Below are 20,867 nucleotides of genomic sequence, written 5' to 3'. Positions count from 1 at the left end.
GAAATCACAAAATAAAAATGAATAAATTACAACATTTGAATAAAACAATGGATATAATTCATGAATGGCACTCAATTACAGGCATTGTATGTATGTGAATCTAAGATATAAGTATAACATATTATTCTTAACCACAACACTCCACTGTACAGGTGGTATTTGCTAAATAGGTGTATGATACAGATAGACATAATCCTGCTTAATCACCACATTAGTTCTACAATAAAGCTAGTATTATTGTGGTCTATTGAGGAACACAAATAACAGATAAAATAACTTGTTCAAATGTCCATATCTAAAATTGCTGGAACTAGACTTTTAAGCTGGCTTATATATGTGAGGGATATACTCCTGAAATTTGTCACAGCCAACTCTTGTGACCTGGTCAAGAGTTGTGCGGAAAGGAACTACTTCACTTAGTCTTCACTTTTTTCTGTAGCATGACACATATGTCAACATGTTGGAGATTGTTCTTCAATAGCAGAATAAGTTACAAGATTCTTTCCAGCCCTAAATACATGCTAAATCAGTCACTTTCATCTACTTCAATAAGTCATAGCAAATAAATAATTCTGTTGGAAGAAACATCATCTCTAGCCCAACTGCTAAAGCTGAGTAAGAAAGGGCGATAGAGTTTATTTAGTTTGTGGGGTTGACTCTAGTACTTATAACTTGGCTGAATCATGCTTGAAGGTCAGTGCTCCCACTCTGCCAAATTGAATGTCTGTTGCATGTAATGTTTATATAACAAAGGAAAAACAGACAACTATTACATAAATACTGAAATCATGAATGAATGGAAAGACCCACTGAGATGGTCAGAGACCAGAAAGGAACAAAGATAAAGTGGTTGGATTTAGAAAAGAGTAATGAGCAAGAGAGGAACTCACCTCTCTTGGAGAACAATACTGCAACAGTTACTGTGGTAATATTTTCATTTACCAAAGATTTAACAATATGTTCTTTGTGACTTCTTTGTCAGGAATATTGTCACAAAGGGAAAAACAGCTGAAAGCAGGGCCACAGCTTAGCTCTCACAAATCCCTAAGATGCTATTTAGTTCTCTGGACCATGAATCCCAGTCCTCAAGAGACTCAGAAACACCTGGATTTTATGTATCCTTACTGTGCATTGTTCCGGATTGCTGCTGCATCAGACTCATTTCCTGAGTTATTTGTATGATAATTTGTGCATCATCAGTCTCAGGGCTTGAATAGCAGTGCTAGTTTTTATTGCATGCTCTTTATGAACATCTCTCGTCAGGCTACAATCACTATATGGATTCAGAGAATTTATCACGAGCTCAGCCATACAATTTATGAAAATTGTAAATGTATATATAATGTAAATATAAAATAATATATAGTGTGTTCATATATGTGATGATCAACATGCTCACTAAGCTGCTTTTTCATGCACAATCACAGGTAAGGGCCTTCTATATTTAAAATACAATCCAAGTTCTATATGGATTTCTTATCTTGAACAAAAAATCATTACTAAATATTTTAAATTATTTATGTATTTCATGAGAATCTAAGCTCAGGGTTGTTGAATAGGTTACACAACTGTTGATAGAGTGACTATAGAATGGAAGGTTCATAGCAGAGAGTCAACATGCCCTAAATACTGGAGTACTAGGCAGCCAGGTAAGAATATGAATGTGTTACCTCATATGAGTCTTAAAGCAAATACAAACAACATAAATCTTATTATTAGTAATAGCCACACCTTAATTTACAAAAGGTCATGTATCTAATCTATGCAGTGTCTGGGATTACTATACCTATGTATTTCCAGTTTAAATGCACAGTGTATATTTTCAGCAAACATTGTATACCTTCGGGAACAGAGTCCACTGGACCAGCCACAGGATCCTCTCCCATTTGGTACATAAGAGCCATGCGTGTCCAGAATCACTGTTGGAGATAACCTGGTATGTACATGAGCACACCAGTTCCTGAGGGAGCAATCATTAGTGGTAGAAAAAACTCATTGTTAGTACTATTTTTCTAAAAAATTATTTTCTTAGACTTTTACTACTTTGACTGATACATAAATATTTGCTATCCATGCAGAAAAGAAAATGCACATTCATTGACTTACCCAAAAAGACTTTAAGAAATACATGATGAAAATAATCAGAACTAAATTAGAGCCTGCATTTTAATATTTTAAGACAAAAATCAAAGACTGCTCTTATATCCAATTTAAGTGTTCATACTGAGAACAAAGACTCAGTTTCTATGTCTATTACCTTGGGTAATATGTAATAAAATATAAGTCAAAAATTGAATCATGCATAGGAAGACAGAAATATGTAACAAATGATGGAAATATACATAGATAAGATAAAAGTATATTATTTTCTAATGATAGAAAATAATGGTTACAAATATGAAAACTATTCTAGATAAAAATTAAGAATTGAGCAATATAATTAAGCTCATTATATATTTTCACAATATGTGGCAAAGGTTTAATATTCCACTAAGTAGAAAACACTTACACTTCTATGTACCATCAGCAAATTTAAATTGATCCTATTTGAAGTAGCAAACAATAAGAAAATTGTGCCTCAAAATAAACAAACAGAAGAAGTCTAAGATTCTATGCAAAGGAAAATCAATTGGTCGTACGAATCCATGACAAAGCCCAATGTAAGCACGTCATAATTCTGTATAGTAGCAGACACTTAAAAAGTAAAACATAAGCTTTCTATGAAGTCTTAAACCAGATTTTTCTATAAGGTAATTGCATAATTTTGTCTCTGAGACAACAGAGTCTCAGATGATATATTTGTATTTATAAAATATGTATTATATGGTATATGTGTATCTATAAAAATGTGTTTCTGGATATTGTATAGTGGACTATACAGCTGTCCTTCTTTGTATGTGACATGAACCCAGTGTAAGGCCTAATATTTTTCTGGGGGGAGTTTTCAAATTGCAGCTCAGGAGGTATGTCTGCAAAGGGAGACCACCTTCAGAATGAATAAAAATTACATTCTTGATAGAAATAGTTTATGTGTGGATAATTCATACGATGAGAGACATGGCAGAAATGGAAAAATGAAAGTCAACAGAAGGCTCTCCAGAGTCTGACAACAGAGCCTGGATGAGAGAATAACAGTATTGAGTATTGAACACAACGTCAAGTCAGTAAAACCAGAATAACACTTAAAAATCAGGGATGATACATGAGGCAAAACTCCAGTAAGTTGAAAAAGTTAAATCAGATATTCCATGGCTGGAATTAGAAGCAGTAATTAAAATCGATTAATATTTAATTAAATATCAACACAGCCTGTGCAGTCAACCCCAAACAGAGTGCATACCAGCATGCTGGACATTAACAACATAAGTCCAATGAACTGGATGAGCCATAAGAACTTCGGCACAGAGCAGATTTAAAGACCAGGAATGCAGATGTGAACACTTTATATGATTACATAACCTGAGTTCCTGAAGAAGTTGAGAGGGAGAAAGATGAGGATAGAATAAACATTTAATGAAAAGAAAGATAGTTTCGAAATTTAATTTTTTTCAAAGAATGTCTAAGATGCTGAGTGAATTCCTAGAGGGTAAATCCACAGTCAAGCCTGACTTAAGTACTTCTCATCAAATTCCAGAAATTGACGGATAGAAAGAAAAGTAATAACATTAGTTCACTTACTCTTCATTTCAGCAGTGGTCCATGTAAAGTTCCCATAAAAGTAGAAAAAATATAAATATAGAAGCTAATATGTGAAGTTCCATAAGATACTTAGATTTAAAAAGGACAATAAAAAGCAAACAACAAAAAAGTAAGGATTTAGTTAAAGTTAAGAAGAACACAGTAAAGGGATTTTAAAAAGAAATAACTATACTTTTGAAAAATCCCATGATGATCTGAAAACTTCAGATGGCCAATTTGAAAGAAAAGCAATACAATTTTTATGTGAGTGTTTGTATGACAGAGTAATAGACTGGTCTCATCAAAATAGTGCCACCACCTCTACATGCTTGAGAGTTTCTTTGATTTGAAACCAAAGCATGGCTTTCACAGTGCTTTTAAAATTCTAAACAGGGAGACAGTCGCATGCCCAAAACGGTGAAGGATGAGAAATAGACAGTTAGCAGCAGACATCTCTGATGCAATGGAGATCCAGAAAGATTCACCGAAAAAGTTCTCCTTACCTGACTTACAATCAGGTTTTTGCTACTGGAGAAATAAACTCTTTAAATTTCATTTCACATTAAGAATAAATTTTAAACCAAATTATTCAAAAATAGAGGCTTAAAATGCAAAACTAAGTATGGCTAAATGGTGAGCAAGAGCTCATTAGATGAACTAGACTCCCTTTGGGCCTTCCCTGACTGACGACTGACTGTAGTTTTGGAGAGTGATCACTTTGAAGTTTTCATGCAGAATCTTTCACTCTGGCACAGCACCTGATTTCTTTCTAAGAGCAGTGACACTGCTGCTGGCCAGCAATGGGTCATGAGAAAGGCTAGTGTTGATTCTTTATACTTTACAAGTGAGTAGGTAAAAGATTTCCTCAAGGGAAAAGCAGACATATTTGGTCATGAGAAAAATGTTAGTTTTCTGAATCCAAGAAAATGGAGTGAGACAGGGATTCTACTTCAACTTAAAAACTAACCACCTAGTGTGTAATAAAATATAGTCAAAATAGTCTACAATGCTTTCTACAATATATTTTGAAAACTCAGTCATTCAAGGAGGAAGCAAAAAGGCTACCTTTAGAAAACTTTCCACTAAGTAATGACATCATGTCCAAGCCATGCCCATTCATCTTGTGTGTCAGAATGGACAGAGCAGTTAGGGTACCCCTGATTATGACCACACAGTAACATGTCTATAAGAAATAAGGACAACAGTCTCAGAAGTACCAAGTTCAGGTATGCAAGATCTTGGAATTTAGATGAATGTCATGCTGATTATGCTGTTTTTACATCCCCAGCTTCCTTGTTCAGTCATTTGGCTTGAATTGAAAGTGTGGTAGGGAAGCTCCTAGCCCTAGAGATGACTACTTGTAGTCATGTAAACCAGAGAACCCCTACAGTAAATCAAGACAATGCTCTCCCTGACAATGGTACTCAGGATCAGGGGACTTCATTGATTGAATAACCTTTCTTTCCTGACATTCCATATTGAGATGCATTTGGAAATCCATGTGTCTTCTAGCTATGACTTGGAAGCTATGTTGAAAAAAATCTAAAGACACAAACATGACAAGACCAGTTGACATGGCAACATGAATGGGGAATATCATGGGGATGAAGAGTTATGGGCAATTAACAACTTCTGGGACGGAGGAATTTTCTTCTCTAGGGAGGATCTTAATTGTTTAAATGCCAAGTAGTCAGCTCTAAAAATGTATACATATAAGAAACACTAAATGAACTTACAGTGTACATTTAGAAACATAAATATATATACATATACATATATATGCAACAAAAATAAAGAAAAAAAAAGCCCAATAATTTGAGAGCAAATTGTAGGATATAATATGGGAGATGTTGGAGGAAGAAATGAAAAGAGAATAATATAATAGTTACATTTTAATTATAAAAATAAAATAAACTTATAAGACCTAAACACAGCACACAGGGCATAAGATCAATGGATCAGCTGGGATGGAAGTCTTCCTGCTGCCATTGGCACCAGAGAGTTGGGAGACTCCAGAGCCTTCTGTGCACAGCCGGCCAGGAAAGAGTGATCTCCTAGCAGCGCTTTCACTTTTGAGCATAGACATGAGATCTCCACCTTCTCTCTGGAGGGGACCAGCTAGGAGCGCACAGGGTATAAGATCAGTGAAGCAGCTGGGATGGAAGTCTTCCTGCCACCATTTGCAAGAGGGAGTCAGGAGACTCCACAGCCTTCTGTGCACAGCACACCAGAAGAGAGTGATCTCCCAGCAGTGCTTTTACTTCTGAGCATAGAGGTGAGATCTCCACCTTCTCTCTGGAGGGGACCAACTAGGAGCACACAGGGCATAACACCAGGAGAGAGAGAGCTCCCAGCAGTGCTTTCACTTTTGAGATCAGAAGAGTAATGACACAGGCTTATAGGCCCACAGGAGAAACAAACTCCAGCCAGAGACAATAATACCAACTAGCACCAGAGATAACCAGATGGTGAAAGGCAAGCACAAGAACCAACAGAAACCAAGGCCACATGACAACATCAGACCCCAGTTCTCCCACCACAGCAAGTCCCAGATACTACAACACACCTGGAAAAGCAAGAGTTGGATTTAAAATCGTATCTTGTGATGCTGATAGAGGGCTTCAAGAAAGACTTAAATAACTCCCTTAAAGAAATACAGGATGCCAGTCAGTGGTGGTGCACACCTGTAATCCCAGCACTCTGTGAGGCAGAGGTAGACAGATTTCTGAGTTCAAGGCCAGCCTGGTCTACAGAGTGAGTTCTAGGACAGCCAGGGCTATAGAGAGAAACCCTGTCTTGAAAAAACCAAATCCAAAAATAAAGAAAAGAAAAAAGAAAAAGAAAAGCAAATACAGGAGAACATCAGTCAAGAGGTAAAAGCCATTAAAGAGGAAGCACAAAAATCCCTTAAAGAAATAAAGGAAAACGCAAACAATCAAGTGAAGGAACTGAACAAAACCATCCAGGATCTAAATGAGGAAGTAGAAACAATCAAGAAATCACAAAGTGAGACATCTCTGGAGATAGAAAACCTTGGAAAGAATTCAGGACTTATAGATGCAAGCATAAACAACAGAATACAAGAGATAGAAGAAAGAACTTCAGGTGCTGAAGATACCATAGAAAACATTGACTCTACAGTCAAAGAAAATGAGGGCTTTGTGCAAAATGCATAAAGCTAGTAAACCAAAATATCCAGGAACCCCAGGACACAATGAGAAGACCAAACCTAAGGATTATAGTTATAGACAAGAGTGAGGATTTATGTCTTAAAGGCCCAGTAAATATCTTCAACAAAATTGTAGAAGAAAACTTCCCTAACCTAGAGAAAGAGATGCCCATGAACATACAAGAAGCCTTCAGAACTCCAAACAGACTGGACCAGAACAGAAAGTCCTCCCAGTATATAATAATCAAAACACCAAATTCACTAAACAAAGAAAGAATATTAAAAGCAGTAAGGGAAAAAGAGCAAGTAATTTAGAAAGGCAGACCTGTGAGAATTATACCAGACTTCTCACTAGAGACAATGAAAGCTAGAAGATCCTGGGCAGACCTCATACAGACCCTAAGAGAACACAAATGCCAGCCCAGCTACTATACCCAGCAAAACTCTCAAGCATCATAGATGGAGAAAGCAAGATATTCCATGATAAAACCAAATTTACATAGTGTCTGTCCACAAATCCAGCCCTACAAAGGATAATTGATGGAAAATACCAACACAAGGTGGAAAACTAAACCCTAGAAAAAGCAAGAAAGTAATCTTCCAACAAACCCAAAAGAAGATACCCACACAAACATAAAAATAACATCAAAAATAACAGGAAGCAACAATCACTATTCCTTAATATCTCTTAACAAAAATGGACTTAACTCCCCAATAAAAAGACATAGACTAATGAAATATTTCTCATGTAAATCTTCAATTTTATCAGAAAATGTTTGTAATTCCCTCTTTAATTAATTTAGTAATGTTTTTTATGTCTACCATTTTATCTGCATTATTTTTCATGATAATCTTCAATTTTAATGTCTTTATATTTCCTCTATTTTTATTGGAAATGTCTTCAATGTAAATGTTTGATTTTATCACAAACGGTTCTAATTCCACCTTCAATAGCTACCATTTTATACGTAAAGTTTTCCACAAAATAGTCAGTTTTGATGTGTTTTTCTATATATTTCTTGAATTATATCAGAAATATTTTCCATGTAAATCTTCAATTTTATCTGAAAATGTTTATAATTCCACCTTCAATCAGCTTAGAATTATCTCTATGCCTACCATTTTATCTGTATATTTTCCATGATATAGTCAATTTAATGTGTTTTTCTACAAATTTCTTGAATTTTGTCAGAAATATTTTCCTTGTAAATCTTCAATTTTACCTGAAAGTGTTTATAATTCTACTTTCAATCAATGCAGAAATACTTTTATGCCTACCATTATTATATCTCTATAAAATTTTCCATGATAATCTTCAATTCTAACACATTTTTCTACAATTTTATCAGAAATATTTTCTACGTAAATATTCATTTCTATCATAAAATGTTTCTATTCCATATTTCAATTAATTTAGCAATGTTTTACATGTCAACTACTTTACTCTTTATTTTTCCATGAAAATTGTCAATTTTAACGTGTTTATCTGAAATATTTTCCATGTAAATCTTTAATTTTATCATAAATGCTTTTACTTTCTTTTGCAATAAAAAAGAGAACAAAGGAGGAAAACAAGATAAAAAAGACCTAAACACCACAGAAAGCATCACAGTCAATGAGATGAAGAAGATGGTGCATCACAGGCAGGAGACAACATGGAGAAAATGCTGTTTACATGTCAGCAAAGAGTGAGTGAACCAATGAAATAAACCAAGAGTTCTAGAAAACTTCCAAGAGACTGAAACTGGGAATCCTCAAGAAAAGAACATAACCATATTGGGAAATTTCTATAATATAGGGCAAGACATTTTTCATTCTTAGGTAAGTCATCCTGACTGAAAACCAGAAAAGAAAATTCAAAGTGAGAGTGAGAAAATAGACCAAATGGATATTAGTGGCACCCAAGGCTATAGGTTGCACATGTTCCCAGCACCCAGAAAACTCACTCTAAAATATATCATATTTTATTCCATAAAAGAAGTCTTAACAAACACAGAAGAATATTTTTTAAAAATGTTTAATTCTAAAGCCTGTTGTGTACTAATGTATCTGTTTGATGTAGCTGCTTTCTGCACAGAAAGCTTAACATTGTGATGTGTGTCACAGGATTATGACACTAACATATTTGGGACACATTGCTGAGGACTATAAGGAAATGGCTTTGTGGTTTTATATATATATATATATACTGCATATATTATATGTAAATAGCCATGACTCCCTTATAATGACCTGATAAATCCTTCTTAGCTATAATCGATTCTGTGTTCTGAATCAATAATTTCTAGAAAACAAATACAGAAGGCTGCCACCACCACTTGGGCTTCATTCAAATGACAGAGGGTAGCTCTCAGGACAAGGCTAATATTCAAAATATCTTTACAGTCATGAGAAATTAGGAAGACAAGTATTCTTTACATCTTATACAGTATTTTAGAAGGATTTAATTTGATAAGATTGAAGGAAAAAAGTCCATTATCAAAGTTAAATAAACTTGAGGGAGTGAAATGCCATTTTGTTTACTACTCATTAATGAGAAGATTCAAAGAAATTCACATAGTATGAACAAAAGGCATGGGAAAAGCATGGGTTTACAGTTAATAATACAAGGGACACACACACACACACACACACACACACTTGTGGTCATACTGTGATGTGACATTTTAAAATTTACCAAACTTTAATTTTCTTTTATTCTGTTTCTTTAGATTGCCACCTCAACAGAATGGCGCAGATATTTTCTGGTCCAGCAGGGGTCAGGCTTTCCAAGGCAGCAGACAGTGCAGGGCTGACATGTGAGGTCTGGTTTTCTGCTTAACTGACTAGTCCTTCCTGGCTCTTTCAGTATGTCTTCCTAAATAACATATTTTTTAACTTATAGCTTTATAATTAGAAAAGCAAAAGGTGTGGGATACAGAAGGTTCCTATTTAATTATCCAGTCTGAGGGTGCCCTTGTCTAATTCTAGAACTTTAAATGTGTACATTTATACTAACCGTGGAAAGAAATAGAAAAGTAATAAAAGTCCATAACTAATGGAGATATTAAAATGCAGAAAACACTCCAGTCTTTGTTTTCACTGACAGTAACATAATGGGAACATCTGTATGTGTACAAGATGAACACTTTCTTTAGTGTAATGATGTCTCTGGAATTTTGCAAAGCGGAATAATCTCCTTTGCATGTCTGAATTGATCATGAACCTATAATTGATTCTGTGTTCTGAATCAATAATTTCTAGAAAACAAATACAGAAGGCTGCCACCGCCACTTGGGCTTCATTCAAATGACAGAGGGTAGCTCTCAGGACAAGGCTAATATTCAAAATATCTTTACAGTCATGAGAAATTAGGAAGACAAGTATTCTTTACATCTTATACAGTATTTTACAAGGATTTAATTTGATAAGATTGAAGGAAAAAAGTCCATTATCAAAGTTAAATAAACTTGAGGGAGTGAAATGCATTTACTAAGATGGCTGCAATTGGGATTCTAGCGTGCAGTGGGTGGGAGTGGAGGTGAAGTTAAACTGCCTGTACATCTCATTCCATCTCTTATCAACAGTCAAGGATTCCTGACCCCATTCAGGATGGTTAGCTCATTTACTCCAATTTCCTCTCTTTTGCTTCACATGTTAACAACACATATGTTCCATTAGACAAGGGGCATCTCAATGGAATAGATCTCCTCCTCCCGCCTGTCACCATGTGCCCTGGGTGCAACATGGAGGAATTTTTGGTCATTAAGTTTTAGCACAATCACAATGTTGAGGACATGTTGGTGTCCAGCAAATGTGTGTCCTACATAGAAATGCCCCAGTTCTAATTTCATCTTGTGGTGCCTATTTTAATGTGCTCGGTCATTTGCAAACACCCCTTCTGCCAGACAGGAAACCACAGATCTGATGTAGCTGACAGCCCCCAGAGTGCTAACAGAGAACCAAGTAAGATGCAAATAATCCACCTTGGAGAAATGAACCTATCATAGATGCAAGTATTCCTTTTCACTAAGAATTACGATTCAATTGCAAACACGACAGAGTGATAAAGGTATCGTGTTCTCAGTGTTCATTCTCACTGAGAAATACTTTTGGAAATCGTTCTACTCACACATGAGCCTTCATATTTTGTGTTCTCTTTTCCACTTTCCTACATAGCCCAGATCACCCAGAGCAAAGCACAGTGTGGTTTTTATCATGGATATCACATAACAGATTTAAATAACACTCAAAGTGGCTCCCACATGCAAAGAGATCATGAGTTCTTTGTGAGAATCTTTCTTTGAGCTGGATAGTAGTGATGCATGCCTTTAATCCTAGCACTCAGAGTCAGAGGTAGATGGATTTCTGTGAGTTCAAGGCCAGCCTGATCTACATATTGACTTCGAGGACAGCTAGGACTACACAGAGAGACCCTGACTCAAACCAGCAAACAAACAAACAAACAAACATAAATAAATAAATAAATAAATAAATAAATAAATTCTCTGTTGTAAGTACAGTGATAGAAGACTGAGAACCACAGTGGCCATTAGAGGGGCTGCCTAATAGCCCAGAAGGCTACCACTGGGTGTAGAAAAAATAGATATCCAGAAAAGACAAAGATATTTGAACAAAGAGAGGAAAGGAAGATACAGCAAAGAACCAACATTTGGACAGGCTGAAAGTAGTAGAAGATGAGTATGGGGACACTGCAAGGTTGAGTGAGTAACTGGGTAAGGAATCTGAAATACATCCTGGAGGCAGCCAAGAGCCCTTGGAGATTCACAAAGAATGATACACTTGCTCTGTGCTCCCAGTTAAGATGGTGGCTTTTCTCCTGCTCAGGGAGAGCCCTAGTACAGTGGCTGCCAAGCCTCTGAAGCCAGCTCATGCTCTGAGATATAGTAACTAAATTGTTGATTATTTAACTTCTCCAAAAAGATACCATGAAAGAATGTTCCCTTGTTATGTACTATTACATGTGATGACTAACTGGGTCAAGCACACACACACACACACACACACACACACACACGTGTCATATAAGTGTTTGCTGTTATCACTATTAATCAAATGAAAAAAAAGGTTTTTTCAACCCAAGTCTTTTTTGGATTTTCTTACAGAGAGAGAGAGAGAGAGAGAGAGAGAGAGAGAGAGAGAGAGAGAGAGAGAGAGAGAGAGAGAGAACTGTCATTTGGATGACCAAGTGAGTAGAGTCACTTACACTTAGTAGAGACGATTACTAAAAGAGAAATACAGGCTCTCTAGGACAGCAAACAAGAGGATCTCTAAATCAATTGTTACTTTACTATAGAAACATTTTAATTATTCTCATTGGGGAATCCAGAGGGTAAACTGCTGTTCAACTGTTTATATTTCATATATGGTTTCCTTGAAACAAATACTGAATTTTGGGAAATTCAATAGGTATATTGACACTTGCTTTTTATATTAAATGCAAATACATACAGGTAGGACAATAAATTCTTTGTGTGTCTTGGCAGAGTGCCAAGCATGTGATTGGTCACTCATAAATAACATTCAAATAACAAAAATTCCCAAGTGTTGAGTGCAAGAGTCTTAGACAAAATAACAAGTGTTAGTTCAAAGTCTAATGCCAATTAAATGTCAAGTCCAATATTTATTCATAGAATGGTTAAATAGTAATTTTAATTATGATACAATGAGACTCACTTATTTAAGTGGTTCTTTAGTTAAATTGTCTTTTTATTTGCTTTATTTGCTTCCTATCCTATTAAAAAAACTCTCCTAATTGCAGGCATATGAAAAGCTCATGATCATTTCCTATAAATGCTCAGGAGTTCTTTTGCAATTAAAGTAAATTGAATTACAGACGCCAATAAAACATGGTGGGTAGAAATGATGCATGAAAGCAATTTAGAAAGATTTTCAATAGATACAATTTGTCATTTTTATTTAATTGGGAACTTCTTACTAAGTAGGATGCTTATATTTAGCTGCTATATAGAACATCTACTCACCCAAGACAAGCATGACTGGTAGGGAGCATTTGTTTCAGTTAAACTGGATTATTCCAGATTCTAAGTGAATCTCTAGCTAAAATCATACTTATCTGTATAACTAATGTCTTATGAACTTGAAATTCTATCAATAAACAGATGTGACTTAATGAAACTCAGACCCTCAGCTGTGATGACTAACTTCCTCACCTCCTGCTCCTCATGCTAGGTGTGAACTACAATTTGTAAGTTAAATTTTATTGTATTATTGGTATAATGTCTAACTTGAAGCTATTTCACCACTGGTAAAATTATGTACAGGTTGGCTTATACCTCTAAATACACAGATGAGTAAATCATTTGGCAGTAAAACCTTCCTTTGCTTAGGTATGCATTTTTTTTTGCATTTTGTTTTTACATCCATTTGAGACTTTTCTTACAAATCTCACTTAAACAACTATGCAAACTGCTATCACCTTAAATCAAGCTGAAAAGCAGGTTTTATGATTCATCATGCTCCTGACAAGTGTGACTCTCTGGGATAACTGCAATATGATTTCCTCATCACCTGTTCTATGAGCCACGGGCATCTAAGTTCTCTTAGAATTTCATGCCAGCCTTTCATAGTGGCATGTGGGTGTGGTTCGCAGTGCCTTGCTGGCGCCCCTTTGCTCCTCATCCTGAGCAACAACAAATGGAAAAGTGAAGAGATTTCACCCCTTTGTCCTTTTCCCATCTCTTCCCTAAGGTTCTGACTGCGATTTTAAGACCTGCTGTATCTATGAACCTTGAACAACTCTATGAGCTTGAGAGACATGCAGCATTCACTCACTTAGACAGCATAGTCAGAGACAGAACATGAACAGAATGTTTCTTACTTCCCTCTAGTTGTTTCAAAACTGGGTTTTTGATAGCTGGGTCTTTGATTTCCACTGTTGTCACTTCTCCTGAGGTGTGTTTCCCTTGCAGACCTATTTCCCGTGTCTCCAGCCAACTTAGGGGAGACTGCTTGTTGATTGGACTTTCTGGAAAAACTCTGAAGGAATTTCAACGTGGCATTAGCAAGCATGAGCGTCCCTGCTCCTGGGCTGGGCTTGATGCTGTGTTTATCCTGGAGAGAGAGAGGCAGGGATACCACTGCTGTACCCGTCTTCTCTAGGGGTGTGAGGCTTTGGCTTCTCCTCCCCTCAGAAAGGGTGCTTGTCTCAGCGGACTGCGGTGTTGATTGTAGGAGAGTATCTTCAGAAGGTCTCTCAGGAATGACAGAGTCCTTAGTGGAGGGGTTCTGAGTGGCCGAGAGTTCTTGGAGGCTCAATATTTCACTTACAGAAGCTGAAGCAGAGATCGGAGTCAGTGAGGAGTCTTCTTCCTCAGGTACAGTCCATGAATGCTGAGTGTTGGTAAGGCCAAAGACCCTGCCCCATAGAACAGAAAGCAGGACAAGAAACTTCAGTCCCTGCATGGCAGTAAATTTAGGCATAAAAATTCATGTGCAATCGAGAGACGAAGTTCTATCTGCCTTTCTGATGGCCACTCTCTTACTGAATGGTTTAAAATTGGTTTGTGACAATTTGATGTGTACAGAGGAAACAGGTTTCTGTGTTTGCAGTGTACTCAGGAAGTTCGTTTTCCTGTTTCTGTGGTTGCTCTGCGATCTGTGACCCTCCTAGGATGGATCAATAGATGTGGTGAAGGACCTCCGAGAAGCTGAGGGGAAAGGAGGAAACATGGACAATTATCAGCAGGAAAAGCCAGGAGAGACCATGAAGCAACTTTCCCTTTCCCAGCTGTGCTCATCTGTCTCCGCCCTTAGAAGGAAACTTCCCATTGGCAGTGCAGAGTGGAATTTCTTTAGCGTTTAGTGTTTTGTTCTACTGCATGAGGAAATCAAAAAAAGATTTTTGTCACGATTTTCTTCCCATTGTGCCACACCCAGAAAGCCACATTGTTCAATGCGCATACGCACTTGCATGTACACACACACACACACACACTCTCACATATACACACACACACACAGACACACACACAATTAGGACTGTTGTGGTCCTTCCTAAACCACTGGAAGAATATATTTTAAAAATATGTCTTGGTTGGATTATTACTTAAAGTTAATGTCAGTAATAATTAAAAACAAGAAGTCTAAAAATTGAAACCATAAAGCCATACAAAAATTAATTTAAAGTTTTGATCTTAAAAAGTTTTTTATCAGTGACACAAATAGTGGTATTTATATAATATATAATAACATATAGTTATACATAATAATATACTTATATTATTATCAGTTTGTCAGTGCTTTTTAGCTCTGATATGTGAATGACAGTGTATAATCAGGACTTTGCCATTGAGAAATCAAAGAAGAAACAAGGTAGTCATTTAAATAGGATCATAGTTAATGCTACACTGTTGCTATAAACCAAGAGCAGGTGAGTTGTAGGTAACAGAAAATATTTTCTAAGGTTGTTTTCTAGGAGACACACTTTATAAAATATGAATTCATTTTTCCACAAGTCTCCAAAAGAACTTAGGTGTTAGGGATATGGGAGAAAACCCTAACAGATACTAAACAAACTGACATTGTCACAGTCTTTCTCACTCACACATTAATTCATTCAATCATATATGATACTCCAACTCCATTGGAGGGACTTCCTCTTAGGTACTAAAATTCTAAAGGAAGATGAGATCCAGTATCACTTTATGTGTGGTTTGTTATGATGTTGATCATAGAATATATATATATATAGATATATGTATAGATATCTATACATATATATATATGTGTGTGTGTGTGTGTGTTTAAGAATGGTAAACTGGAAATCTGCTGCCTACTTGTTATTATTCTTATATGGGCACTGGACACTAGCATTTGAAAGAAAGCATAATTTTCTCTCATTTACCAAATACCTGTCTGAGTACATTTTTCCAGCCTCCATTTTTGCCATTGATTTATATGTTGGCATTGTTGACTACCTTAAAAGTGTAAGATGGGGGTGTGATTTCAATCAAATGCAAGAACTAGCAGGTCTGGCTCTGACATGGACTTCAAAACAGAATAATCCAGAAACTGTTTCCAGTGTGGACCCTAGAAGCAAAAGATCTCCCAAACAGCAAAAGTTTACCCTATGAACTTGGTTTTCAGTCATAATAATCAGACTTGATAGGAACCTTGCTTAGGACAGGAAGAAGCAGACTGAGTTAGTAGAAGGGCAGTAACTCAGAATACCTCTAGGAAAGCATTTCTAGTTAAAGCACAATTTAATGTCATGATCCAAGAATCTGCAGAAACAGATGAACAGACACTTCCAAATGTTTGAAACGCAGAGTATCATCCTGCTGTTTTCTTCCATTTTCTGTATTTGTTTGCTCCTGTGATTTAAGAAGACCACCTGATCCTAGCCACAGTGAATGAGTGTTGGTGGCAAAGAGCTCCTTCTCTGGATCTATACAAGATACCAACTAGCTAACAAATGGTAATCAGATTGGGTGGTAATGAGCAGTGAACATTTAGACTCTTCTGAGATATTGACCCATATGACATTTGTGCTTGTCTTCATTTAGGCTTACAAATGACTTTGTGATCAATAGACTAAAGGTCTAGCATGTAATTATTGATCCGCTAAGCCCTGATGTTTGGTCACTCTCCTGAGTGTGCCTTGCTGGTGTACGGATCAGTCCTTATTCATTAAATACTACAGAAACCATCAAAGGCCTAACCTCAAGTTCTACTTTCTGAGACTTATTAGTAGGCATTAAAAAATTAAGAAAAATAAACCTCCTGGGCTGAAGAAAATTCATTATATTATTTCTTGGGGATACCATAAAAAAGAAATCCAAATGAGGGAGGGATAGAGAGGGAGGTAAAGAGAAAAAGGGAGAAAAGGAGGGAGGGAAGGAGGATAGGATAGAAGCAAGGGGCAAACGGAGAAGGAAGCAGAGAGGGAAGGAGGGATAGGGAGGAATAGAGGGAAAAGGGAAGGGAGAGGAAAGAGAGAAGGAAGGTAAGGAGAAGGGGACATGGAAAAGAGGAAGGAGGCAGAGAGGAGATAGGGAAAGAGAAAGAGAGAGACAGAGAGAAGAGGGAGAGGGAAGGAGAGGGAGGGAGGGAGAGAGAGAGAGGGAGAGGAGGAGAGAGAGAGAGAGAGAGAGAGAGAGAGAGAGAGAGAGAGAGAGAGAGAGAGAGAGAGAGAGAGAGAGAGAGAGAGAAGCAGAAAGGAGAAACTATTTGGGAGAAGAAAAGGTACCAACAGCCAGGTAGCAATGAGAATGGGAAAGAAAGGTGGACTGGGCTGAGGGATATGAAGACTCTTATTTTGTATACAATCAAGAAAAGAAAACAAATGTTTATATACCCCAAATAACCCCATTATTGGGACCCCAAAGTTCTGCTATACCCCATTTCCTGCTCTGATATTTATGTTGTTATACCATCCTACCAACTTATCCATTTTGATATTTTATAAGAAATAAAACCCAGCAAGTTAACAGGGTTCAGCAAATTTCCTGCCCTTTGTGGAATTCATTGTCTTAAAATAGTTTAAAACACTTTGAAGAAAAAATTATTCTACTCTTCCTCTATAGATTGTAAAGAATCATGGCAGATTCCAGAGTTCTCTGCTTTCTACAATTTTTCATTAGTCGAAAATATTAAAGCCCATTAAAATTTCATATAGATAAAGGGAGTTACACAGTAAAGGCATGAGGAGATTTACTACACAAAAATAAATTAAACAACTATTTAATAGACATCTTCAATAAATATTTAAATTTTAGAGAAAATTGGAGAAAGTAACTCAAATTGCCTTAATTTACCTTCTCAGTTGCTTTTCATTTCTTCATTTATAGCTTTTATTCTCACACCAAAAATACCAACTGATTTCTATTGATTTCAATCTGCTGATTTCTATTCACATTTATGGAATAGTATGGTTTTTATATTTTGTAAGTTTGCTGTTAGTCTAATCATGTTTTATTTCTTTGATCTGGTGGCTTTTTATGTCCTATACAAAACGGTAAGAGCTGATATTTCCACAGCCACTGCAAACACCATCTGTCCCTTTCTTTATTAGGATAGAGATTCTGAGGCCCCAGAGGACAATCATCCTAAGCATCTCACGTGTTTCCCGGTATCATCTTCTCAGCAGAAGTTATAACTGTGTTCCTTCATTCATGTTACCATATGGCAGCTAGGAATGGGCCAAGCTGTATCCACTCAGATCCACAAAGGGAACTGGACTGTTGATCTAAACGAGCAGATGGTGCTTATCCAGGAGTACTGCTTGGAAGTCGTGACAGACTCCAACCAGATTTCCCCTGTATGTTTCTTAAATAAAACACTTTAAATAAAATTTATTCTACTCTTCCTCTATAAGTTGTAAAGAATCATGGCAGATTCCAGAGTTCTCTGCTTTCTACAATTTTTCATTAGTTGAAAATATTAAAACCCATTAAAATACCCTCAGTTTCTTTTTCATATGCTTTCTGATTTTAATCTAATTTTAAAAATTTACTTATTTTTTCACAATTTCATTTCCATATATGATGTTCTTTCACTAAATCTCCCACAGTTCCCTCCTGCCCTTTTCCTTCTCCCTGACCCTGTTTCATATATTATTCACATGTGTGTGTATGTGCACATGTGCATGTGTGTGCATGAGAGAGAGAGAGAGAGAGAGAGAGAGAGAGAGAGAGAGAGAGAGAGAGAGAGAGATCCACTATGTTTTCTTAGGGTTGCTGGTGTGAGTATAGATTGGAGTCATTTACCTGAGCGAGGGTGGTGTACTAATTGCCTAATTATGAGTGTTTGTATTAGCTATCACCCACTGCCAACAGAAGTTTTTCTGACCAAGACTGACAGTATCACTAATCTATTACTATAATTATAAATATTTAGAAGACCGCCTTAACACTGTTCTGGCCTGTTTCTAACTATTTGATTCACTTCTGAGGAATGGCTCCAAAATCCCATTAGAAATCCACTGGTTTCTCCATAAGAGCCACGCTACTATTGAATCATCTTGGTTGGTTTTGGAGTTCACATGGATCACAGTTGATCAAAGCTGTTAATGACTTCTTCCTCTGTAGCCTGAATAGCACCTTCCAGCATTCTGAAAGCTAGATAGAAGGGAATAAATTCTTAGTTAGGTTTCAGTTTGGTTTCTCTATGTCCTGCAAATAACATAGGCCATGTCTTTAGAAATAGAAGCCAATCTAGTTCTGGTGGGCAATAAAGAACCTGCACCGAAGGCTGGAGCCTCAGCAGCTAAGAACACTGGCTACTGTTCCAGAGGATCAGGGTTTAATTTCCAGCACTCACCGGGAGACTCACAACTATCTGCAGCTCCAGTTCTAGGGGAAGCCTGATGTCCTCTTATGGCCTCTTTGGGCATGATATGCTTGTGGTGCACAGACTTACATGCAGCCTACCCCCCAATCGAATAAATAAATAAATAAATAAATAAATAAATAAGTAAATAAATAAATTAGAACCTGTGTTGTTTTGAGGGTCTCTGTGGCCTTTGTAATCAATTCATAATGGGCTTCCTATACAACTGGATTTGTTTGTTTGAATACTTGTAGAAGCCAAGAAACTAGACAATGTTAACTACATACACTTAGTACAACATCTAAACAGATAGTCTCTAAAACTATTTCTAATTCTTTGTCATGTAAATAGAACAGCAGACTGAAAGAGTTAATTTCAAAGTCTTTAAGATTTATTGATTTTGATGGTCTTAGAAAGAAGAGGACTTTTTAAAATTTTTGTATATTTATTTATTTATTTTGAGACAGGATTTCTCTCTGTAGACCAGGCTAACCTTGAACTCAGAAATCTGCCTGTTTCTGCCTCCCAAGTGCTGGGATTAAAGGCATGCACTACCACTGGCAAGCCTAGGATTTTGTTTCTTGAAAATGAAAAAAAAGAAAAGAAAATTTACCTCTGTGATAAAATTATAACATTAGTGATTTCTTCTAGAAATGTTAAAGTAACATGTTCCACCTTCCAATTACTTCTCAAATTTTCAGATCTTACCTATAAAACACACACAATAAGATTGAAATGGGTCAAGAAAACAGAGTGACAGCTCAGCCTGAGGCAGCACAGCATGCTGGCCTCTGGTGTCTCTGCTTTACAGCTTCCTAGCTGGAACAGTTAGCAAATACTGGAGAATACACAAGCTAGGAACATAAGTAGTGATAAGCATTAAGCCTGCTATGGCAGACCACTGTTTGCAAGTGTGAGGACTTGAGTCCACATCTCCAGAACATGAAATGATAGTACATGTTTGTAATTCCAGTGCTTTGTGGTGAGTTGAAAAAATTCCCAGAAGCTCATAGGCCATTCAGCCTGGCATATGCAGTGGGAACACAAAGCAAAGGTCTTGTCTCAACAGGGTGTTTGGTTGGTAGGGACTCATGCCAAGGTTGACTTCTTGTCTACATGTTCACAACATGACATACACACATAGCCTTATTCATAGCCCTCCCCTTCCATACTCCCCACATCTCTCTCATACATACACACACACACACACACAAACACACACCCTAAAAATATACACATAAAACCAAACATGCATATACAGCACACACCTCATATGTATTGAAACACACATACCTCATACCCACATCACATATAAAACACATATAAATATCACATACATGCAGAAATGTGCGTACATCACACATATTGACACTCATACACAAGCACACACAGCCCCCACACATCACATATATGCCCACATCCCTCTCCACAAACCCCTTACATTCACATACCACCACACATACCTATTCATATATCGCACACGTATGTACATACACATACACACAGAACATGCATTAAACATATATACTTTACATACCTATTACACACATGCACATGATTGCAGCAGGCAGAGAAGTGAAAACATAGGGGAATTTTTAAAAAAGCTTTGAAAAGTAGGAGGGAAATTCTAAACAGAAATCAAACGAACGCACAAAATCAGATGACTCTACTCATAGCAAACAACATAGACTGAAACATACCCATGTTAGCAAAAGCTGACAAGAAAGTA

At 36.7% G+C, this 20,867-nt stretch overlaps 1 protein-coding gene across 2 annotated transcripts in view; it reads right to left on the bottom strand.

Moving 5' to 3' along the window:
- Mmrn1 (multimerin 1) overlaps positions 1-14,500 on the bottom strand; it is a 52,026-nt gene extending 37,526 nt beyond the window's left edge. Inside the window, exons 1-2 of one of the 2 annotated variants that reach the window (XM_052173838.1) lie at positions 13,689-14,500; positions 1,841-1,960 (exon numbers count right to left, since the gene is read on the bottom strand). In XM_052173838.1, the coding sequence (XP_052029798.1) occupies positions 1,841-1,960; positions 13,689-14,290 (722 nt within the window). In that variant the 5' untranslated portion in view covers positions 14,291-14,500. The remainder of the gene's footprint in view (positions 1-1,840; positions 1,961-13,688) is intronic. The other variant, XM_052173837.1, reaches the window with a different exon arrangement.
- Positions 14,501-20,867: the final 6,367 nt, after the last annotated feature.

The sequence above is a fragment of the Apodemus sylvaticus genome, chromosome 2 (assembly GCF_947179515.1).
Source record: "Apodemus sylvaticus chromosome 2, mApoSyl1.1, whole genome shotgun sequence".
Lineage (NCBI taxonomy): Eukaryota > Metazoa > Chordata > Mammalia > Rodentia > Muridae > Apodemus > Apodemus sylvaticus.
This window is presented reverse-complemented; position numbering and strand designations above follow the sequence as displayed.